The 24,827-nt window shown below is 40.6% G+C and overlaps 1 protein-coding gene across 7 annotated transcripts in view; it reads left to right on the forward strand.

The window, feature by feature from the left end:
* Positions 1–17: 17 nt before the first annotated feature.
* Positions 18–24,827, forward strand: part of ITSN2 (intersectin 2) — an 82,953-nt gene continuing 58,143 nt past the window's right edge. For 3 of the 7 annotated variants that reach the window (XM_026068097.1, XM_026068099.1, XM_026068100.1), the window contains exons 1-2: positions 26–125; positions 13,467–13,530. In XM_026068097.1, coding sequence (XP_025923882.1) covers positions 13,503–13,530 — 28 coding nt within the window. In that variant the 5' untranslated portion in view covers positions 26–125; positions 13,467–13,502. Of the gene's footprint in view, positions 126–13,466; positions 13,531–24,827 lie in introns of all 7 variants that reach the window. The other 4 variants (XM_026068101.1, XM_026068102.1, XM_026068098.1 and 1 more) reach the window with 3 other exon arrangements.

A 24,827-nucleotide genomic window follows, 5' to 3' on the forward strand; every position in this document is an offset into this window, starting at 1 on the left:
GGGGCGCTGAGCGGGGCGCTGAGCGGAGGAGCGGCTGTTACCGCCTCGTGGTTTTCCTGCCCGTAGCTGCTGTGAGGACCTGGAGACGGCAGGAATCGAAAGTTGGAGGCAACCAGCTTCTGTAGGTAAATCTCGTAAACCGTTTCGTTAGTGAACGGGCTGCCGTTCCTTCATCTTGACTTGGCACCAGGAAACGTGATAATTCAGGAAATAAAATGGAGCCGCCGAGTACTGAGCTAAGTTCTCTGCGCATCACGATAATGAGTAGCAGCTTAAGTAAATTAATGTGGTTTTCGCAGCGGGTGGCGCTGGCACCTGTCGCGTCGCAGAGCTTGAAAGCAGACCGTGCCGTAGCTCGTACTGGGGGTCTTTAACCCTTGCTCGTGCAAGCCCCGTCGCGCACAAGCCCGAACCGCCCATCCGGAGCCCTGGGGCGGGAAGCTGGGGGCCGCCGGCCCCTGGGCGCGCACGGGCCGCTGCACCGCTCGCGTCGCCTTGGGACGGCGGCGGCCTTGAGCTGCCTTCGGCCCGGCCCGGCCCGGCCCGCCGCCCCCGCGGCTGCACGGGCGCGGCAGACGCCGGGCGGGCGGGCGGAGCGGAGCGGTGCTCGCAGCCCCCTTCGCCGCCGTGCCCGGAGCGGCAGCGGCTCGCGAAATGAGCTTCCCCTTCGAGAAGTGCAAATGGGTGCTCCGCCGAAATGCGGGTGACGTGTGACTGCGGCCGTAACTAACGTCTAGGGCCACCGATGCGACGGTGRTAGTTAGAAGTAACGAGCATTAGGAGCTGATCGGACGACTGGCTAGCGGCGGCTTCACGCTTCTGTTAAACTCTGTCCGTTTTCTTTCCTGTCCTTCCTCTTCACCATCCCTGTTTGGTTTTTCTATTTTTTTTWATTTGAATTTGGGGAGGGGATTCGCACCACCTTACTTCTGCATCTTTAGAGCAATTTTAATTTAGACTTCAGCCTCCATATGAAGTTAAGAGAGAAATGGGTCCCTGTAAACATGGATTTAGATTGCTCAGCACTCTCAGATTTACAGCAGTTTCAGTCAGATTAGCCTCCTAACTCAGATACCTAAATTAGATCAAGTGAATATGCCCTCCCTTTTAACTACTGTCTCGGGAGGGTTCATTTCTTTTTTCCTCTCTCTGTGCAAGATCTAGGGTATGGGATGTGTCCCTGACTGAGTTCTCAGTGGCTACTGCAAGATAAAGAATGTTTTATAAGGCTAACAATAGCAAAAGCACTGTGGCTACTGCTCGTTTGTGCTTATCACTGTACCGTGTTATCTGTCGCGGGAGGTGTTACGCTAGCAGTGAATTATGGCCTGTGTGTGTTTGGGGTTTTCTTCCCCGTTGTTGCAGACAAACTGAGACAGATCAAGGCAGAAGTGAGCTGTTAATGATTTCGAACTGTGTGGTTGAGAAGGCTTTATTTATTGAGTTTCAGGTGTTAGAGCGATAGGGACGTGGAGGTTGTTACAGTAGGCTTATTTACAAATATTTATGTTGTGGTCTTTAATATTGAAAAGTGAATTAACTTCATCTTTGGTAGCTGCTACCTGACTATGAAATGAAACTAAAACCTGTATGGCGTGGTAACTATTCATTCAGCTACTCGTCTGGAGCTGATGGGGGAGAATGGGACAGGATTTGAAAAATGAAAGCTAACTTAGGTGCTTCCCTCAAGGCATTATTGAAAAGCTTCATAATCCTTAAAAACAGGTATCTGTCAGAAAAGGACCATATGATTAGTTACTGAAAAGCATGGTGGTCAGATCACTAGATCCGGTTGCAAATTTAGATAGAAGTCTTTGGCCTGAGAGATCGCCTGTTATTTAATAGTTTACAGATAAAGCCTCTCTCTTGCCTTAGAAGATTTAGTTGGATCAGTTTGTATAATTGGGGAAAAAAACATTCCATCTGATTTCTTTTGGAAGTCCTGAACTCTTCCTTTTTTTTTAAACTGGCTCAAAAGTTGGATATATTTGCTTTTAATGTTCATTTCTGGCCTATTTTCACTTGAAAGGAAATATCTCAAATATCCCAGTTTTTAAAATAGCCTTTAACTGCTTCCATTTGCTTTCCTTTACCTAAAATGTAGTCACAGAATAATTTAGGTTGGAAGGGGCCTCCGGAGATCATCCGGTCCAAGCCGCGCTCGAAGCAGGGCCAGCGTCGGTCAGGTTGCTTGGGGTCATGTCAAGTTAGGTTCGGAAGACCTCTGCGGGTGGAGATCCCACAGCTTCTCCGGGCAGCCTGCCCTGGCGTTTGGCCTACCCTCCGGTGTATCAGCCTCTCGTCCCAGTTTGATATCCTCCAAGCTTGCTGGGGGTGCAGGCCGTCCCATTGCCTGTCGGTGAAGGCATTAAGCCATATTGGCCGTGGTATCAACCTCTGAGGAGTACCATTAGTAAGAGGCTGCCAGCTGGCTTTCACGCTGCTGATCGCAGCCCTTTAAATCCAGTAGTTGAGCCAGTTTTCCACCCAATTTACAGTCCAGCTATTCAAGCCATATCTTATCAATTTGGCTCTAAGGATACTTGTTGAAAGCCTTCCTAAAATCAGAATAAGCAGCACCTGCTCCTGTGCTTTGGTCTGTGTGTATACAACTGCCGTACTTGTTTTCAGATTACTTTATTTTGACTTCTGCAAGCCACTTTCGGTTCAGTGTAATGCCACAATCTCTTGGCAGGGTCTTAGGTGATGGATCTTGCCATGTTTCTAAGCTTGTGGAGGAAGTTTGATAACAGTCCTTTTGTGAAAATTTTGAGAGCGGTAGGTTGCTAAATTTACGAATTCATGTTGTTGCTTTTAGATGGGAGCACTTATTTCCTGTGGTTGAACGATATGGGAAAGTCAGCGCCCTTTCTTCCCCTTTCTCTTCATGTTAGGTGATCGGAGGTGATTGTAAAGATAACAAAGGTAATGGAGAGTTAATTAAGGAATTGCTCTTTATGAACTTCTTAGATGCATTTCAAGCGCTATCACTTGTTGGGAAAATACAAAGCAAAGTATAATTTCAGAGATTCAGAGGTGGACCCTAGATATGGGGTGAAAAAGGATAATTACTGTGTTCTTTTCAACTTTAAAAACGCTTTATCCTCATTTAACTTTACCTTTGAAAAACCAGATTTTCTTTTTGTGCCCTGGTCAATGATAGATGATGCAACAGAGATTTGGGAAGGAAACACTGTTGTCAGATTGCAAGCAATGAATGCCTAGTCAGATTTTCAGAGTGCTTTAAGCAGCTGTTTTAAGCAATTTTGACATTCTCAAATGCTTAGTTGCAAATGTAGATGCCTAAATACCTCCGGAAATCTGTTTCCGAATCCTTGTCAGTGTAGAACTGTGAGGCTCTTCTCTGACTGTAAGTTGAGTTTCCTTTGAACGAGGGGCCAACGCCAGCCGAATTTTTGAACCAGTTGTGAGCAGCGCCGCTTGCGAAGCTTGGTTTCCTGTGGCTCTGGCCGTCTGCGTCGAGTCGGGTGCAAGCTGTAGTTGAAGGTTTTCTCCTGGTTGGTATGTTCAGAACAGCTTTCAGCCACGTGGATTCTCTGGGGTCTGATATTCACGCGCTAACTTTGGTAGCATCTCCTCTGCCTGCCTGTGTTCATCAGTCTTGCAGAGAGTTAATATCTGTGCAAACTTTACTCTTCTGTCAAATTGGGTTCATATCGGTTATGCGATTAGTCAAAGCACATATTAACTACTCATATCATACTCATAAGGGTATGATACCCTTAAAAGTCGAGCTAAAAATATAGGTATGCTGATTACTAGCATGTTGCTCCTTCTTCCACTGATTCACTTGTCGATTAGGATTTTTTTAATTCACATATTTATTTAAGAGTGTTTCTTTTTCTAGAGCTGCTATTTATTTAGGTGCAGAATTTTTGAAGGATAAGGTGTGTCCCAGAAGTGTGGGACTAGCCCAGTTGCAGTCAGTAGAAGGCTTCACTCTCTTTTGATGGGCAACATATAAGGCTTTTTCTTAATAATACCTCTTGAAATTATATCTTTGAAACTTCATGAACATAAGCGTTTGCCCTCAAAAAAAAGTGTATCACTAAAAAAATCTGTAAATTTTTTGTTAACACCATGTTATCATGAGTTGTGTTTTAAGCTGTTAGAGATGTCACAGAGCACTGGTAGAAGGCAGGAGACTACTGAGAGCAAGTTCTGTTTTGTTACATTTTTGCCATATATTGTCTGAATAGAAAACAAAGCAAGATGCTAATTTTATTTTGTCAGGAATACTTTGTTGCATTGCATGTTGCAATTCCCTGCTAGGGACTATTGTGCCATTAGCAGCAAATGTTCAAAAGGTGAGGATTCAGTCACTAATAAAAAATAATAATTGCCCCGTTCTGACTTGGAGCACTGTAAAAATCATAAAAGATGTGTAGGGCTGATGAAGTTTAATTTTTATTTTCAGGATGTTTAGGATTTTTGCCGGGGTAGGAATGGCGTAGAGCAAGGTTAAGTTGTTTAGTTGTATCCCAGAGTTAAAATAGGATATACTGGGTTGAACATCGGTGCGTAAATGAGCGCGGCGTTGTGTAACTTATTTTCAGAATGCCATGGTGCAATTCAAATGACGTAACACGATGACAGTAGCAGCACGAAACACTGGAATTAGTTAATGGGGCACAATTATCTGAGGACTATTTTTAAAAATTTTAGCAGTTATAAGTAGTTCAGAAACCCTGTTGATCTAGATAGGTCGCTGCTTTTGGAACTGTAAATATAAGAGCGGTGAATCTGACTTGAAATGTTTGGATATGGGTGGTGTCGAAGCAGCAGATAGGAGTTCTGAGCTGGCCCTTCCAGGGAAAGCTTTCAGCGCTGATGCAAGCGGAGCTTGCAAGGTGATGGGGCGGAAGTCACGAGCGATAGCTGCAGTTTGCGGTTCAGCAGCRTACGTGAAGTAATACTTGGGAAGAACAGGAAATGGGAGTTATTCTTTGTTTCTAAAAATATTGTGGTTGCAATGCAAAAAATGACCTATTATGGCTATATTAATAAACRTGATGGTAAATCAGCTCTGTGTTTTTGATACATTGCTTTTAGTCTTATCTTTCAAAAGTCAAGAAGCAAAAACTAGATTTTTAGACTAATCAAAGTCTAAAACTCTATTTCCCTTCCCTCTCCTGCTGTTTCCACCACACTTAGTGCAGTCATATTATTTTGAATTTCTTAAGATGGGACAATTATCTTTCTGATGGAGATAAACTGTTAGTTCTAGGGACATTACATGACATTGGTATAAATGTCTCTAATCCAGGTGATAATTGATATAGTATAATTCCTTAAGTTCATGAAATTCAGTTTCTAATTGTCAAAACATTATTATTGTATGCTGTAGAGCTCAGTGTTTAAGGTTAAAAGAAAAATTTTGACTGAATGCCCCTTCTCTTTTTTACGACTTAGAAGCAATGTTCTTCTGTGGCTAGCACAGCCAGACTTCCTCTAAATAACATTGGAGATCCTGGGAACTAATCGCTGGCTTCTAACTAATAATCATGCAATCATGATATTGTAGGTTAGGTTACTGTGGGTATCTCGCGTGTCTCARTGTGTAAGGTTATATTTCGTTATTTTTGTTAAGGCACTCTGTTGGCTTTCCAGCTTTACTTGTATTTTGACTGGTATTTCAGTGTTTTACAAATGCTTTTCAGGATGTTTTTTGGTAACAGCATCTTACTGTGGTATGCCAGGACTTTTGCCCGCGAGCGAGGTCAGCGGCACGAGGCATCACCGGGGCGGCAAGAAGGGCCGCAGCGGGGCGTTGCGGGTAGCGCGCTTCCTGCCTCTCCGACACTGGCCATGGTCCTTTCGGACCTCGGTGACACCCACGTGCTTTTATCTAGCTTTGGGCGATGCAGTTTTGCCTTTCCGTTGCCCATCTGCAGTAATGCCGTGCGGTTCATTTTTTTTTTTGTGCTTTGACCACGTGAGCCTCGTCTTTGCTCTTCTCCCGTGGGGCTTCTCCGAATTTGTTTTATCAAAGATAAGCTATGTTTCTGCACTTTACAGGCCTTTTATGGCCCGTCTCCTTTCTGCTTGTCATTTCATTCAGTTTGGAGAAGTTAACTCCATTTCAGCCAGCCTGCAATGCACTTGCGCAACTTGAAAGCAGATACCTAAAATGTAAATCTAAGTCTTGCTGAATATTTTGCCTTCATTAATTTTACAAGTATGTAAGATTGTTCTCTGCTGAGTATAGAAGATTGCCCTGTTATTCTAGATCTCCTATTTTATGCATAGCTGTAGCAGTTTCCATTAGGCGTTCTGTATATTTTGTGCTGTTATCTGGGACTGAAACCTCACCAACAAGTTGAATAACAGCTGTTGTATCTTAAGAAAAAGATAACATATCTCTTTCATTACGTTTCCTGCTCTGTTGATAGGCAGATTTCACTTTTGCTTCTAATGGAAGGAGGGCTCTGAGAACAAATATGAAAAGATTTCAAATGGATAAGCTCTTAAGTAACGTGTTCTGAATGCTTCCAATCATGGTTGAAGTCAGAAAATACATAATAAAAGAACTAATAAAATAATAAAAGTATAATAATAAAATTATAATAAAAGTAATAAGAAAATAAATAAGAAAATTAGTCAGCAAAGCTCTGTTTTGTCTAAGCCCACATCAACGTAAATTGGGAATCACAATGTAGAAGTTGAGGACTGCAGTTTTTAAGGTGTGGGGACCTCACAGCATAGCGGCTTAGGGTTCTTATATGATGCTTGCAAAAAAAAAGATGCAAAAATTTTGTGTCTCAGAACAGGATCTACAAATATAGCATAGAGAGTGGAGGGTCATMTAAATTAGAAAGCAGGAAGCGAGAAAGACGAGTGTATTTTAAATTGCCACCTGTTCAGGAGCACATGTATCTTACCTCTCTGGGAAGGTTGCGATAAACAGCCTGGAATCCCTTCTTGAAGGTCACAGCTAGGACCCTTTTCAAAAAATCCACTGTCTGTGTGTGGTTGGTTGGTTGTTTTTTTTCTTTCTTTCTTTTTAGAGAAACCAAGCAGAGGTGGTGATATTTCTCTTTATCTGGAATCAGATTGGTGACCGTACTCTTGCAGGGTGCAGCAGAGCTGCGTTGAAATTCCCTTCTTTTCCCRCGTTGAAATTCCCTCCTTTTCCTGCGGCAGTTCACATACATGTCTCCTGGGGGAAGGCCCTGAAATTTAAACAGGGAGCTTCCTGGTGTGGTGGGACTCCCATCGCCTCCTTCCCAACCTGCTGCTCCTTGCAAAAAGGGACCAAAACCGGGGGCAGGAGTGGACAGGGACACAAACCTCCCTAGCTTAAAGACGGAGAATTTCGCATGGGAGGCTGAAGTCCTGCGCTCCTGTTACTACTCCAAACACCGTGTGTGGCTTTCATTAAAGGACCGTGCAATAAAATGAGGGAAAGCACTCTCACAGGAGAGAGGAGAGGTGGGCTAAATCTCCAGATGCAGAGCAGGGAGTTGAACTGGGTCYTGATGTTTTGAACGAGTGCTGTCATGTAGCTGAGCAGCTATGTGAAAAGGGAGTAAACCTATCAATACTGACTGCACAATTCTGTTTTTTAAACAGAAATAGTGACTCCTGTATTTTGCACGGGCTCCAGCCTGGTCGGTGTATTCAGAAAACCTTTAAGATTCAGGCAAAGTGGGCAGAAGGGTACTTTGGGAATTGTAATGGGATTTAAGCCTTTTTCAAGCCAGTAAATCGTTTAAGTGTTTGGAGATTTTTAATGTTGAAAGCTAAATTAGGTGGGAGCAGAGGTTTTGAGCGTTTTAAGTTGGTATATAGTAACCAAACACAAACCAAGTCCTGTAAAATTTATAGTCAAACTGTTCTTACTGTTTCGTATGCTGTTCTTGTATTGGTGGAGTTTTTCCGTTAAATTCATTTGTGTTTTGGCTTATGATAGGCCAGACCATTGATTTGCATGGGTTAAGAGTTAAAACCTGGTTCATGTTTTATCTGTGAGAAGTATGAAGTAGCAATTCCTTCGAGCAGAGCTCCCCAGGCTGGTACCTGAACCACTTCCAAACGTGTTACTGAAGCAGTTCTCGATTAGCTCTATCCCAGTTCTAAGCTCAGGATAAATGGGGATAAAGCCCTGAAGTTGCCAGTTACTGCTTGGAAGGAGGAGGGCAGGGGCTGGTGTCTGGTTTTTGTATGGCTGGGGGAGGTAGGTCAGAGCATGAGTTTGGATCCCTTTGGGAGAGAAACGTGATTATGGGACAGGAGAGCGGGAAGGAAGGGAGTGGAAGCGTCCTTACTCCTGAATATTCATGGCAGGTAACCTGCCTCCTGGTTCCACAGCAGTTGCTGTTAGCGCTTTCCATAACTGGTGCTGCTGGTAGTACCTGGAAAATGAAGCATGGGAATATCTTCTATTTATAAACTTTTTTTTTTCTCATCATAAGCTAGCAGCATTTCTGAACGCGTTTTTTTTTCTTAATGCCCAAACATRCTGTCCCAACTGGAACACACCAGCTACTTAAAAACAGAGTTATGAGCCTTTGAAATCTCCCATAAAAGAGGAAGAGGAAAGAAAGCATAGAAGGCATGGCACTTTCTGGGGAAACAAAATTAACTAGCAGTCTCTCTGACTCTAGTCCATAGGATTACTTTTTCTAAAAATTCTTTCCTTTAAAATGTCTTGTGACCTTTAAATACGCTTAATTCATGGAAGGCGTCACCTTGATAATAAGGGTGCTGTTCCGTGAACCTACTACTGCTGGAAGTGTATAAACCAAAAAGTACAAATCAATGGGAATGGGAAATTATACATAATTAGTTAAATAGCAAATAACTATAATTATGCTTTCATAACTAATGCTTATTATTCTCCTGATTTTCAAAAGAGCAACCCAAAAAAGGCACAGAAGAGCTGCATGAGCTAATCCATAGTCATTGCTTGCTTTGCAAATACTAATGAATAGTCTTTGCATTGCCTGGTCTTACAGGTGCTATAAACAGTAAATCAGTTAGCTCGTACTGAGATCTCTGTTCCTGCTACCTGGTTCTTACCGCAAAAATGTGCGATATATCTTCTTTCGGTCCTCGGGAGAGGCAGAAGAGAAGCAGTGTGTCCGTACATACTACCCCTACRGTATTTGTCTGCCTGCTTGGAGTTAAGCTGCCACATGTGGCAGACCCTGATGCACCAGACCTTCATTCCTGCTCAAAGTCTGTGGCTGTGGTTGCCCTTAGAAATATTCTGTTCAAGTTGAATTAAGTATAAATATTAACAAAGATTGTGGTAAGGCTGTTCTTCATGAAAGGTAAACAAAGAAATATGTCTTTTATGGAAATGAACTTTTTTTCCCTTCCTGCTGTGTTCTGCCCAACTCGAATCCCTTCTTAATGCTTCCAGCGTGCTCTTAAATTCCCTCCTTCTTGCAGTCTCCCTGTTCCTTTTTCCAGCTTGTATCAGCTGTAATGAATATTGAGAGTGGGAGCAGAAATTGCAGTTTGGCAGATCAGGTTGTGAAAACGTCTGCTGCTTGAAACATGGGGACTAGTTAGATGATTTGTTTACAAGAACTTGCAGGTTTGCTATTTAAATGTAACGTCCACCTAAGTGGCAGCAGGACTTAGCAGGGTCTGTAGCGTTCACAGGAGGGGGGTATTTGCTACCACTTTGTTAAATGATTTGTTGTTTCATGATTGCAAGAGAGAAATTAGCTCACCGAGCACTTTTTCCAGAACATTTTGCAGAAAGAAATCTTCTCTGTGAAATACTCCAGCTGTAGTGACCGCTATCTTGTCTGTATGATCCGTTTGGGATACTGATTGTAGTCTTCCTTATGGAGAGAGGTTTTTTCTTCAGTGAACATGTGTTTTTACATGGCACTGAATTTCTCTGTGGTGTGGTATAATGAAGTTCTCTGGAAATTTACAGTTTTCATTGTGATTAATGATTAAAAGTCATCGGAGTCATTTTAAAAGAAAGTAGTTTAACCTCAAGCTAAATTTTGCTGAGGTTTCTCTTGGTAAATAAATGGTGCACACCAGTGTTTTAAAGGTGCAAGATATTTTTTACAGATGGTAATAAAGCAATTTTATTTGAAATGTGTGAAAATAAACTCCGTTAAACTTTGATTATAAGCCTTAAGGGCATGCTGTGGAAACTTGGAAAACGAGATATTTGTTGGGGACAAGCTCTGTTCTTTGAAAATGGTTGTCCCCGCCGACCGTTGAGGAAAGGTGTGCAGTCCGAGAGTTTACTGGGCCGGCTTCTCCTCCCCTAAAAAATTTCCTGAGGCGAAGAGCTGTTGCACAGATATTTTTATTTGCCCTTTTTTACCTGTCATCCCACTTTGGCATTTGTCACCGGAGAAGCAGGTGTGTTTGGTGCAACCGCGGAGTCGGACCGCAATGGATTTGTCCTCTGGGATAAGATGGGGTCCCAAATGCTGGCGCAGGTTGAAATCCTGCCAAAATCCAGTCTTTGATTCCTGGTCGCTTCTGTACGGTTCTTATTTTGCATTATTTGGGGGGGGGGGTCATTATACAAGGATTTTGGTGCCCATCAGGTCTAATATTTTAAAATACGACAAGATTTGCCTATAGTGTGGGGACACGGCTGAATCATGATTTAATCAAACAACATAGGTGTAATGTACTTTTAATAAAGACTTTTTGGGGCAATTCCCTCTTGCTTTCAGGTCTGAGGTGGTGCATCCGCATGGCAGGGCGCAGTGTGGCCATCTCGGGCTGCGTTGGCCCAGGCTTGGGCGTTTGGGATCTTGGCATCCTCCTTTTGAGAGGACAGATAGTAAAATGGATGATAACTTGATTGTGCTACGTTAAATGTCTGAGTAGTGTTTCTAATTCTGCTTGAAGCGACCTGTGTAACTTGTTGCCTTACAGACCAGTGACCGATAGCGGCCTGTGTATGGAGTTACCTGTAGCAGGGAGCTAGAATTATACTGGCTGGTGGGAATGAATCGGGACCATCCGTGTTCCTTGGATGCAGAGATTTCGTAACTCGGAAAGGCCTCCACCAGGCTAATACACCAGAGCTTTGATTGCAGAATTGTTCAGTTTAAATTGACTTTAAGATATGGTRTAGTTGAGACTCTAGAGATATCAGAATTGGGGGGTGGGAGGACATTGCCCGTGTGCATAAGCGTAAAATGGGTTACTTTTCCCACTTACACAGCCAGCAGTTGAGAGTTTAGAAAGCTCCATCTGTGTGAGCTGTTTGAATGCTTCAGCAAAACCCAAGAATGCGAAGCCTGACTTTCTCTATAGCCCTAAGTTATATAAAGTATTTTAAAATTATATATAGTAAGATTTGGGGGTGTAGCGGTGAATCAGTGCATTATCAGCCTTTTATCGTTCATCGTAATTACTAATTTAAAAACTAAAGAAGTGGTCTGCAAAAAATAAAGTGTGTTGGAGGAAAAATGAAGTGTGTGGGCTTTAGCAATTGGACTGTAAATCTGCAGCAGGACCTGCACAGGTGGAAGTTTCTGTCGGTGCCGAGCACTACTGGGTTTTGCTCTATTGATTCTGGGGATGTTCTTCAACATCCTACTTCTGTAGCTTAGTTCCACAATTCTCCTTCAGCCTTCCTTAACAGAACAGCTTTTGCAGAGAAACATGTGCTATAGAAACGCTTAATAACATTGGAAGCATTTGCCTGGAAAGCTATTTATAGACTGAAAGTGTCTCATGATAGGTTGCTGGTAAGGCCTGGGAAGCAGCCTAAAAATACCCAAATTCGTTTTAGAATTTCTCCCTTGGAATAGGTGCCGTGCTTCCCTTTTTCCTTCTCTCTGCAGCTGATCTCTGTTATCCAGTGCAGTTGCACTTGCCACTAGTTTCCATTTTCTATATATATATGTATGTGTGTGTGTGTATATATATATAATATGCACACACACAAACCTGGAATGTCAAGTGTCTTGTCATACTGCTGTGTAATGTTTCAGATAAAATATACATATTATGTTCTTTCCTCACTGGGCAGTTACATATGCAACATAAAGCAAGTTAACTGCAGATAAAATGCTGTTCTTCCTTTGGAGAGGGCGAAGTGTGCATGTGGCTATGATGTTTACAAATGATTTGATTAAAATGAACAGTTTATATTCCATTATGGTGCATGTTTTTAGCTATTACTTGTAGGACGTGTAAAAAGAGGGTTGTTAACAACTGATCCCTGACGCTTTTATTTCTATTGCCTAAGTGTGTATTAGAGATGAAAAATGGTCTCCTGGCCACAAGTAAGATATTGGAATGCTTTCCAGAAGAAGTCGCGTGATTTTTGTGCCTCGGCATGCAGAAGTTGGGGCAGAGGGTGCTGATGTTTTTGTACTTATTACTACAATCAGTGGTTGTATCGAGAGGTGAAGTTTGGGGGGTTTTGTTTGTTTTTTTTGGCAAGAGGAGAAGGTTTGGTATCCAAAGGGGGGGAGCAGCAGAGGGATCTGAAATGTCGCATGGAGACTAAAATGTCAGAAACTAACAGTGAGCAAGTGCATGGCAAAGCAGCTGGTGACAGTTGGCAGTAAGTTTTGAGCAGGTTTTCTTCCACCTTCTATTCTAGTTTTTTATTTTTTGAATTAAAATGCAATAAAAAAATTCATTTTTGTGGCTTCATCCTGAACAATAGTGTCTCTATTTAGAATGGCGGATAATTATATATAAATTTCCATATTCAACTACAATTATTTTATCCAAAGCAAAGACTGTCTCGTGTCGTAGTTCCACATTTGTAAAACGGTGCTTGTGCTTATCCCTCGGGTATGTCTTAAGTGTTAGTTACCACTTTGCAGTTCTGAAGAATTAGTAGCATCTACAGGTAGTCTTGAAATGATACTCACTGGAAGAGTAAAATAAGTGTTAGTACTCTAACATTTCGTATTATGAAAGTATATTATATTGAGAAGCCTTTAAGTGCTGCTGTTGACTCCTTATTTGGGCAGTAGCCCAAAAAGAAAAGGAATAACTTCATGGTGTTAGCCATGGAAAACAGGCTGCAGATTTGCATGAAACTGGTCATTTTTTCAGAATACATGATGCCAAGAATATTTTCTTCCTAAATTCTGCCTGCAGCGGCTGAAGACAGACAGGTCCGTGCGGACGCCGAGCCCGTCGCCTTGCTGCCCGAGGGTTGTTCCCTACACCATATGTCCCGGCGCCTTGTCGGCCRTTTGTGTACGTTGGGCAGTAGCTGCTAAACAGCTGGTCCCTTCTTCCTTTAAGAACGTGCCGCTAGGTTCAAGACTGCACTGCACACCCTATTTAAAAAAAAAAAAAAAAGTCCCCCCCGCCCTTCCAAACGTAAATCCAGCTTGCTCAGCAGCAGCCTGAAGCCCGGCGTTGTTCGCCGTCGGAAGCGCGAGCCGAAGGGGACCGACGTCCCCCCCCGCTCRGCGGGAGCGCGGAGCTGCGCTTCGCCCTTGCTGCATTATTAATGGCGCGATGTTTTTGTGTTGCAGATGGCTAAGAGCTAGCAAGGCGTGTTCAGGACCGTGATGGCTCAGTTCCCCGCAGCCCTGAACGGTGAGTAGCTCGGTTTGGCTTGTTTGGGTGGGGTCGGGGGCAGATGTCTTTAAATTTTTTAAAAACGCCGATATTAAAAATAACTGATGGTAGTACCTGCGGCAGTRTTATGGTCAGTTTGCTGCAGATTGTTTCCTGTAGCTTCAGTCGTACTGTAAGACTGGGAGAAATTCGGTACAAGCATTGCTGCGGTGTAATTTAGAGTGCAGCTATGCCTGGAGCTCCTAGTAATAATCTCAGATCATTTAAAGGGTTGAGGAATGTGTGTCTATTTTAAATGCTGACTGACTCCAAGGGGGGAATATGCTAAGTAATAGTTGATTAAACTTGCATACCTTTTCTGTTATGCAACTCAGCACAAAATGTGTTTCATCATAATATACTATTTATTTTAAGCCAAATGACACGTGAAACAATTTGCTGCATTGGCTACAAATAATCAAAGTCTTGTACAGAAAATGTAAGAAGTTTCCTCTTAATTTTATGCCCCAGGTACTATAGAAACTTTTGGATTTGTTTCTTGGTGATTTCCTTTCAAAGACAATGAGATGAAACTTAAAAATTGCGTGTGTGTGTATATGTGTATGTTGACTATGTGGTGGTCAGTTGGAGCCCTCTATTTTTAAAGCGAGTTTATTTGTAAAGGCACAGGTTGCTATATCTGCTGAGAAAAAAGTGTATCTTGTCTCATTTATCTGTGAAGGTTACTGCAGGACTGGGAGGTCTGTATTTAATTTGGAAGCTCATCACTGCTAAGATGAGTTAGGGTAAATAAGATGAAGTGGTTTTTTATGCAAAAGAAGGATGTTGAGATTTTGAATTGTTTGTCTTAGGGTTTTTTTTTATGTTTGCATAAGAGACTTTGTGGGAAAAAAAATAATTAGTGTGATCTACAACATCATCAGCTTCAGTTCCATCCAGAATTCATTTCACAGACTTAACGATCAGAAGTAAAAGGAGTCAATATAGTATGTATAGAAGGGAAAAAGTTTTAAATATCAGATTTTCTTCTACTTTCTCTGACACAGCAAAACCACATTTTTCTCATTGTCACATTTTAGTATGCTCTTTGCTCCCACTTCTTAAACTCTTCAGAGAGGATCCAGATACACCTTCTTTGCTGTCTCCATGGTTGATTTATGCGTAGTGTTTCGTGTCTTTGTGGTTCAGCTCTGTACTCCCACTGATGGAGGACTGCAAGGGTGTTGAGAGCACTCAGCACATACCTGACTTCTTGAACTCCAAAGTGTGTTAGTTCAGGAGAGTGTTCCTTTTCTTGTTATGAAATCCCTTGGATGGTACTGGCCACCACTCTCAAAAGGACTATACCGAAAGAAGCCGTTTCCCCTCACAGAATTTTACTATATTGAAAAACCCTCTGAATAAGAGAATACCAGGAATTAGTTAAATCATTTCCCCMCACACACACAGAGTATTTGGATGATTGCGTGATTTTAGCAGTCATATTTCTTATTAGAATTGATTACATTTGAAACAAGTCAAATGGAAAACAAGAAAGCGTAGTCTTAACATGATTTCTGGATAAATATTGAGCAACCTTGGTTGTTGAAATTGTTCTTTGTTTTTAATCTGTATTCTTCTTTCCTCCTACTTATTACTGCTGTTGTTTTCATTCAAACTGGATCACCTGCATTTACCACTCATTGCTCAGTGGAAACCTCTAATTATGGTATTAGACCTTGGCAGTGACTTCATGCGTTAGATGAAGAGTGAGGTTATGCACAAGGCAACTAAACCATTAGGCATTGCTGCAGCCTGATTACAAGAGAAGAGAAAACTGGCTGCCTGCCACACCTTTTATCAGCAGAGCATTGACCCTTTCCTTTTCTATTCTGCTAGAGAAAAATGGTGTTTTTCTTCTGGAGAGAGAACCTCTTATTCTTATCAAGGTACAATAAACTTAACTTTTAGTTCATTAGTTGCATAAGGCATGAAGTAGTTTTCTGCTTCAGGATTGCTTTTGGCATTCAGGGTTAAGGCTGAAGTTATGTTTGAGTTGGATAACATGGAGCAGATACGTGTACAAGTGAGAAATTACATGCTACAGGGTGACACTGAATTCAAGAATGCAGGGTCCAAATGGCAAAGCAAGATACTCAGATCATCTCAAACAAGTACAAGTAGAAGATGCCACAACATTATTTCTGAATCAAAGAAGAAAAAGGGAGGTCTGCCCAGGACCTCCAGCAGGAAGGGCGTTTAACTTTGTGTGTTTGAGTTCCAGTTCAGAGATTCAGATTCATGAGGGCACCTTGGGCTGTTGTTCAGAATGTACCTTCGCCAGAACAGGTTCCCAAGGTCCTTGAGCCTCAGCGTGTGGCTGAAGGACAAACTGCATGTAACGCTGAGAAGTGATATATTCTTCTCTAAGTGGCCCATGAAGACTTCAGCTTGTTTGAGGTGTTGTGTGCTCTAGGGACATACGCTCTTGCTAACCACTTTCCTTTCCTCTCTAAAGTGGTGAAAGGATGCAGTGAAAATCTGCAAAGGAGTTCCCTTTGACCCTCCGTTTCCATCCAAGGTGACCTTTGTGGATGCCTTACTAGCAGGCTGGAAATTCAAAGAGGGGAAACAGGGCTTTAAAGAATGCACGTTGATTTTTCTCGAACTCTGTGCATATCTGCCAATTTTTGCAAGTTTAACTCCTATGCAAAATGCAAAGTTTGCAGTGACATTTTATGTGATCAGGCAAGGCTGAGTAATGTATTCTTACATGGAAAGGCTGCCAATTACAAAACATACATCCAGCACCAGATGGATCACAGAGATTTGAGTGCATCTCTGTGGACTCGAGATCGATCAAATAGCCACTCTAGGCAGGTCCATCTCTCCAGTCTGCAAACAAGAGATCAAAGGTTCCCTACTGAGGATTTCACCTTATCCTGTAAGTGTCTGAATGTTGATTGTTATCTATGTGAAAATAATAAGAAAAACCCAGTTTCTGATGGCATATTTTCCTTACATATAGCTTTCCATCTGGACAAAGCTTTCTTCAGAATTCATTCCAAGTCTTGTAAAAGCTTGTATGAGTGGCATTTAGATAAAACAAATCAAGTCTACCTTCAAAACAATCATTATCTTAAAGAAGCAATTGATGTGCTAACCAGAAGCAACAGTTAAAAGGATAAAGGCCTGTAATAGTTAAATTAAGTGGAAATGCATTTTAATCTATCCTTGCGATCTCCATCTTCAACACAAAGTGGGAAGAAGTAAACTCTGCTGTAGGACGCCTTCTGTTACTGCTGGAGATCTGCTGAAAGATGTTGCTGTCCTCTGAGCTCCCCTTCTTCTCTACGTGAGAATTTTTCAAGGTTTAATACCCACACTGACCCTGGCTCTTGGTCTGGGGAGAGATTTAATCTTGACAGTCTAGCTGGAACAAGGAAGGCGGTATTTGCCGATCCATATCTTTCACATTGTTTCCTTAAGTACCACCAGTATTCTTGGGCTGCACGTTGTTGTTGTTATTTGTACTTCCTCTTCCCTCCTACTGCCTGTTTCCTTTGATATAATTTCTTGTGATGCAGCAGGAAAATAACGTCTGGTAAACTGAGGTGCAAAAAGTAGTACCTGTAACTCTTATTTGACATCTTTCTCAACCTCTACGAGTCAAAGGCGATTTTATGCTTCTGTGAACAGAGTTCTGTTTCATGTCCCTACACCGAGGTGTCTTGGTGACTAGGTTAGACACGAATGGATTGAATGAGGTCATTGAAGGCAAGGGTAAAGTGCTCCCTGGTTTCAAGTTGTGCTGCATCTTCTCTGTTTAAAAAAACAAAACAAAAAGGCTGTCTCAAGATCTGTTGTTCAAAATGTTTTGATTTAGGAGGAACCCTGGTCCTCACAGTTCAGCTAAAAACTATATGAATGCAACATGACTCTTTACCTTGTGTGCATCATAGATAAGGGAACTGTAGGCTTAGATGTCAGCAAGTATAGATAAGGAGGCTAAGCTGAAGTAGAGCTTACAACTAAAGTATCGAAAGTGGTTCTCCCACTGGAAAGGAAACAGAGGTGGTGAAGAAAACGATATAGATTTTCTGTGGCCTTAATTTATAAAGTAATCCTCCTCTCAGTTTTCAGTGAGCACAGTGATGTCAGCTGAGATAGAGCAAAATTCACATGCTCAAGTCAGAGGGGCATCCATCTTCCATTCTCAGGCTCTGAAAAAATACAGATCTGCAGTTGTATGTGCCATATTAACATGTTTTCTTTAAACCTAACAAGTCAAGAATCATGTTATGTGACTGTGGAATACCAAGTGTATTATTAGTATTTAATTGTGAGGATAATCTGATTCACATGCCAGACATCAGAGGAAATTTTGGAAGGAAGATATAATTAGACATGGAAGGAAATGTTAAATGAAATAAATGCAGCCAAGTTTATTAAAGGACAATATGCACCTTTCTTCAACGACTGGATTTTGTAGATAAAGTATGAAAGATCTCGTGTTTGGATTTTAGTAGAGCATATGATTTGTAATAGTACAGCATGAAACATTTCTAGTTACCTGGAGAAAATGGCAATAAGTAGAGGAATAGTAGGATGGGTAAAGAAATGATTACAAGGGAGATAAATACTAGACTAAGAGGTCTAGAGGGCAAGGAGATTGTAATAGTGAAAATCTTCATGGCTTGTTATCTTGGGACCAGTCATATTTGTTACTATTTATGCCAGCATTGTTAGTAAAAAGCAAGTTTGTGCTGGTTAGATTGGTTGATGACACAAACTTAGGAGTCATTGTCCAGCCAGAATTACACAGGATGAACTGGATATCATTGTCTGATTAAATTTCATCCCGTTTCTATTATGCTCTCCTCAAATAGCTTATTAGTCATACCTTTATGGGCTAACAAGATTTTTTGCTGGACATTGGGAACTTGGCGCTTGGCTATGATTAAGGAGGAAGACAACCGGATGTGTCAGATGATCACATAGTAATTATGTGATTTGAGGAAAAGGAAATACATCCTAAGATGTATCGGGTGAAGTAAGAAATAGTATATGCTGTTGTATAAGGCCCTGGTGAGACGACATCTGGGATACAGGGTAGAATTTGGGTCATCCCCTCAGGAGGGGAAAACCAAAAAATGTAATAGGTGCAGAAGTAGACTTCAGTGTTATCCAGGAGAAACAAATTAAATATTAAGGAGGACTAAAGAGATTGGCTTTGTTAACCTACCAAAATAAAAGCTTACATGGATTTTGTGCTTTTTTTTTTTTCATTTTATTTACTTTACAATAAATAAATTTACTCTGTATTTTTTTATTAGGAAGGTAAACATTAAGGAAGGAAAATAACTTTTATTTAAAGGCAATGTTAGCACAAGGTTAAACAGGAATTAATTGACCGTTAGAGTAGGTAGGTTGGAAACTAGAGCAGTGCTATCAGCAGTGACATTCTGTGACATAGTGGAAGCAAAAAATCTGATTGCCTTAAGGTGGAGCTTGCAGTTTGCGAAATAATTAGTGCATTATAGTTTCTTGGAGCAGCAGCAGTGTGAACATGGTGACCTTGGAAATTCCTTCTAACCCAATGCTCCTAAGAAGTAGAAAAAAAATTAGATAGTAACCTAGTGGAGATTAGTGTTTATCTTCCATCTGTTAACTTACTTTAAGCCTATAACCACTTTGTCTTGCTAAGATTTTGCTTTGTTAATGTTATGTGTTAGTTTATATAAGGTAAGATTACATCTAGCGGAGAGCCAAGACATTTTAAATCTAGAACAGTAGTACTATAATGTAAGCTGCTTTATTCATTTTGGGCATCAGTGAGACTTCATAGTGATTTTACTGTTCTTCAAAGCATATAAAACAGAAGAGATGGGTTGCAAAGATCTACATGTTCTTCCCAAAATGGATCGAGAGCCTGAAGGCTTAGCTGAAGGGACACAGAAATATAAATCTACCACATGGCAGAGCTTCAAAGGGCATTGACTGTTAAAAACTTCACTTCTTTGAAGGAAGGATTAGCGCAAAAAGTTTGGGAAATGTACTACTATGATAAACCACTTCTTATAGTTGTTGTAACTTAGGGCTGATTGGCATTGTCACGTGGTACCTCTTTAACGTCTACTAAAGACCACGTCTTCTGTCATCATCATGACCCATCCACTTTGAACAGTGTGTAGATAATATTAATTAGTATTGGCAAAATGAGTTCAGGTTTAGCCCTCTAATTGTTATGGCAAGAGTAAACCCATTTTTAGGTTTGGCCCATTGTCTGTCAAATGTATTTATACTACGCTGTGTTACTTTTAATTAGAAATCTTGTAGGTTTGGGCTTTTCAATATACTGGATCAGTTCTTTAAGACATCTGTTGTTTTTCTTATAATTGAATAGTAACCTTAAATCTTAATTGAGAGAGATGGTAGGGGTAAAACACTGGAAAGCTTAAAGAATACTAAATTAATGTTCAGGTGACTAGGATTCTTACCAGGTAACTTCAGAGAAGACATTTCAGTAATTTCAAAATGTTTGTGGTCTAGTTGGTAGACCTCTGTGTGTGAGTCTCAAACATGTAAGTTAACTGAAATCTAATGTTGTTTTAGTGCTATTTATTGACATCGTTGTTTAAAAGTTATATTTGACTTAAAGTATACCAAACATATACATATATATATWTWTWTTTTTTTTTTTAAGCGCAATTCCCATGTCTTCCTCTACCCTTCATCTCATAACCATAATTTTGTCTTTACCTGTGACTGCTGTCTGCAGCACAGTGTTTGTTTCTTTAGTAAACACATTTTCTGGAAGTGTTGGTTCACTGTTACCAAAGACCTCTTCCAGTTTGTGTGGATATTTGTATAACAGTATGGGAAAAAATTGACTTTATTTTCCTAAGAGTTACAGGTATTTGCTATGCAACAAATGATGTTGGTTTTGTAACACTGTATTTCACAAGATATCTTCAAGCTTTCGGAAGAAAAAAAAAAAACACAGGTGTGAGTTATGTTTAAGCTATTTCTTTCTAATGTGGATGATGTATATGGGAATGCCAGCAGTATGCCTCATCTTATTTCTCACATTTTATATTCAGATTGGATTAAGGAATAGGTGGCCAGTACTTTTTAACCTGGCTTGGAAAAATAACACCCACTAACCTTATCATTCTGAAAATTACCCACTGTTGCCAGGATCTGTGCCTCTCCTCTGAAAAAGCCTAGAATTAGAAAAAGAGAATGGAGAATGGTGAAAAAGATGGCCAAAGCGAGAGAATGGCTTCTGTGTTAAGGGGTCTGAATTAGAGTTGTTCAGAGAAGAGACAGCTGAGTTGAGGATATGATAGAAGCCTGTAAAGCTATGGTAGTATATAAAAGGCGAATAGGAAAAGAATATTCACTTGTTTTTCATAGCAGAAAAGGAAAGCAGTACCCAAAGAATTTCAGGTTTGGGGATTACTTGTCTCAAGATGCTTTGGAATCAAAAGTTGCAAGTACCTGGAATCAGAATTTAGGGAGGAAAGATCTATTCTGTGGCTAGCAAATGCAGTTGGCAAGGTGCCTCTTTTGGCTCAAGAAGGCTCTCAAATTGCCAGTTTCTGAAAGTTAACAGTGAATACCTATGGAAGAACTCTTATTATTCTATTCTCTAAGTAGCTGCCATGAGCCACCGTGGAGACAGGATAAGGGACTTTTGTTATGACCCAATACAGTAGGTCTTATGTTCTTAAATTAAAAATTGTCTGCTTGATTTATTACACTTAAAATTGAACTTTTTAGTGCATTGGTAAAGTAGTATTGTGTATGTACTGGATATAGTTGGTAGGCTCTGCTTATTAGTAATTCAACATTATAATGAGTCCTGTTTAGGCAAACTGGTTTATTCTTACTTCTGTTACCTTTGTGTTTCTTCCAGCTTTCCCTGCATGGTTTCTTTCTATTAGACCTAGCATCATAAAGAGGAGGGTAACAGGAATGATCAAGGATGTGGAACAGCTTTCACTGAAGGAATGATTAAATAAACTAGGACTTTCAGCTTGGAAAAGAAGCAGTTGGAGTGATGGATACGGTAGACACTTGGATTCTGTAGATGATTAGGTTTAGATGGATTTTCCGTCTGTTAACAGGCTACGACTCCTGATTCAGGAGCCACACTGGAGGCTGAGAAATTATTCTGGGGAAGTATAACCACGCCACTTGCCTCATTCTTAAATTCTGTGGTAGGTGTTCGCTGCTTGGAAGCAGGGTACTTAGCTGGGTTTTTGGTCTGAACTGGCTTGGTCATTACTGTGTTTTATTCCTAAGTTATCTCCTAATGTACTTTATTTCAGAGACCAGGAAATGCCTCTTTTTTTTTTTTCCTTCTCTCCCACTCTTCCTGTGTATTTTTTCTATTCAGTTGTTCTTCTCTTTTCCTCTTCCCATTCAAGTCTGTCCATATCATAATGCTGCTTTTTAAATATATCCCATCAGCCTTCCTCTTCATCCCAGACTTCCTCATCAAGTCTCCTATTTTGAGAACCTGAAAAAGTCATTTTCACTCTAATAGCCAGAGAATGACAAGAACTATAAAAGTTACTCTGAAGAATGTAGTATTCTTTGAACATAGTTCTGCTCTGATTTTTATGTCAGTGCATGCTATTGTCGGAGAATCATTTCGGTTACTTCCCAGCATTTCAGGGTTCACTTTGCGTCCTCTTTTCTGATATTTTACTGCCTGCATTTCTCCCCAAGTTAATAGATTTACTAGCAGCTGCCGATGGAACCTGACCTGAATCTTATTAGTTTTGCTACATTCCACAGAGATTTGCTAGACAATAATTAAACAAATTAGCCTTTTGTAATTTATTAATTAAGTTGTCGGCTCTTTGCAAATGCTGAAGAGCCGCAGCAGCAATGAAACAATCCTTTTTGAGAACTGGAAGACTTTAGTCTAAGCTCTGACAGGCTTTCTCCTCAGCCGTAATGACTAAATCTTATTTCTTCCTCGCTGAATGCTTTGATTCTGTACAAGGTGGCAGGATTCACTCGGGAGAGCTGCTGACTTGCCCTAAACTGGAGGTCCAGGTCCCCTCATGTTGAGAAGGAGGGCTGCAGAGTTCGAGGACTGGTAGGATGCTGACATTAAGAACAGACGGAGGCAGGTTTTGCGGCCGGGAGTAGGAGAGTTTGGCAAAGGGTGCCCATTTTATGTCTTGATAGTGTTGCTTGCATAGAGCTTTTCATACCTCCCCGTGGAAAGGCTCTTGTTGGTGTGACTTGAAAAATATGATCTTTTCCCTCTTTTCATCTCTAAAATCCATCAGACAGTATTAATACTGGGCAAATACATGGCAATTTCAGTTGCTAGAATAATAGACTTGTTTCATGTGCGTCAGTGTTAGCAACTCAACAAATACAGGTGATTTCAGTCAGAACTGTGAAATGGCGTTGACTTTCCTGAACTGGCAGAAGATACTTAAGTTGCTCTCCACTCACATCTATGTTGTCCCCATTGAATCTGGATGTGGGGAAGGTTTAGGTTAAGACAAGTCTGTGTGCCAACTAATTCTGCAAGAAAAAGGAAGAGTTAATTTGCTTTCAGAATGAAGTACTAGCTTGCAAATATTGTAGGTTATAGTAGTTACAACTTTTGAGAAATAGGAATCTGGTTTCATAAAAACTTTCATAAAATACTGTTGGATGAGTTGTCACAAATACTACAAAAACTAGTGCAAAAGGTAGCGTACTGAGGTGCAAGTAAGAGCGCTGTCACTTTTATGTATGTTTCATAGTATATTTTTACACTAGCGGAGTTCTAACAAAAATTCTTAAAAGGCTTTCATTTACCTATTTGAAAGCAAAATTGCTGTTATTTACTATGCATGTTTTGTTTTGTTTTAAATATTCTGCTTGCTTGGTATATTGCTTTATATTCCAGTTGAGCATGGCAGTAATTTGATTTTTTTTAAAAGAGCTTCTGAAAATGGGTCGCCATAACGAGCCAAATGATTTTGTGATTTTTATGAAGTATAGAAATATTATCCCATTATTACAAGCTGGTATTTTAAGTGCTTTGGAATCCTCAAGCTATACTGTAAAAGAAGCCTTAATTCAGAAAACAAGTGTTTTATCTTTGCTGTTAGCATACACTGGAATATTATGTATCTTTAAATTGTTTTATGGATTATACTCAGTTTAAAAGTAAGGATTATATTTATACATTGAGATCATTGCATGAGAACTTTTAATGTTCTTATTTTACAGATGAATTTGATATATGGAAGTGGGACTCCAGTTACTGTACCATCAAACAAATTATTGCATAATACAGAGTTCTGCTTCTGTTTCACAGGGCACATGATTAGTTTATATAGTCCCAATATTTGATTTTAGTGAATTGTTGAACCTATGGATTTCTAATGCACCAAAATATCTAGAAATCGTATATGTAATGGGGAGATTATGAATTATGCCATAACGTACGGGTCTGCTCCTGTGGTTGTGCTTCTGCAAGCACGCTCTGGAATTAAGCGAGCGTTTCTTGGCCAAATCTGTCTGGCCCTGCACTTCCCTGATGCTGTTTGACAGCCTGTCTGTTTATAACAGTTATTTTTGAATAGCACAATCGGAGACATTCCAAAATGTAAAAAAAGCATATTCTTGGCTTCAGTGGGCACATTCTTATTATTGTAGTGAAAATCCAAAGTCGAAAGGGAAACATGGGAGCCCTTTTCCTCTGTTTAACAGAGCTTTAGTTACAGGTGTTTCCTTTTGACTACGTAGATGCATCCATCAAGGAAGAGTAGACAGCATTTTGGGAGAGGTGATCAAAGAACACACACAATTCCTGCCACAGAAGAAGCAGTTCATAACGTGTTTACACTCCTAAATAGGAATAAATGCTTGATATTGGTCAACGTTTTCTCCTGCATTCGATAGAAGGAAACAGCATAAGGAGGAGAGAAATCCTGAAAATAGCAAAAAGACTAAAGAGGAATTTGGAGTTTTCAGAATCAGGGTAAATGTTCTGTACATATTAAAACTTTTAACGTACCCAACAGGGAGGAAAAATTAGAAATATGATTCTACTTTTCAGTTGTGTGGAATCCTCAGTGCCTTAATGCCCCTATTAAATCCCATTTGAAATAAGTGATTCTGCGATAAATGATTATCTACAAATACAGGCAAAGGAAGACTGGAATTATTAGATTATCCCAGGATGTCATGCAGCCATATGAGAGAGCTGCTAAGTAATCTCACACCAAACAGTCCTCTTGAGTCTACCAATATGAGACAGTAATGCAATTGGTGGTGGAATTACAAGACCCCCCGTGTTGTGCAGCTTCAGG

Source organism: Apteryx rowi, unplaced genomic scaffold (assembly GCF_003343035.1).
Source record: "Apteryx rowi isolate R43461 unplaced genomic scaffold, aptRow1 scaffold_269, whole genome shotgun sequence".
In the NCBI taxonomy this organism is placed as follows: Eukaryota; Metazoa; Chordata; class Aves; order Apterygiformes; family Apterygidae; genus Apteryx; species Apteryx rowi.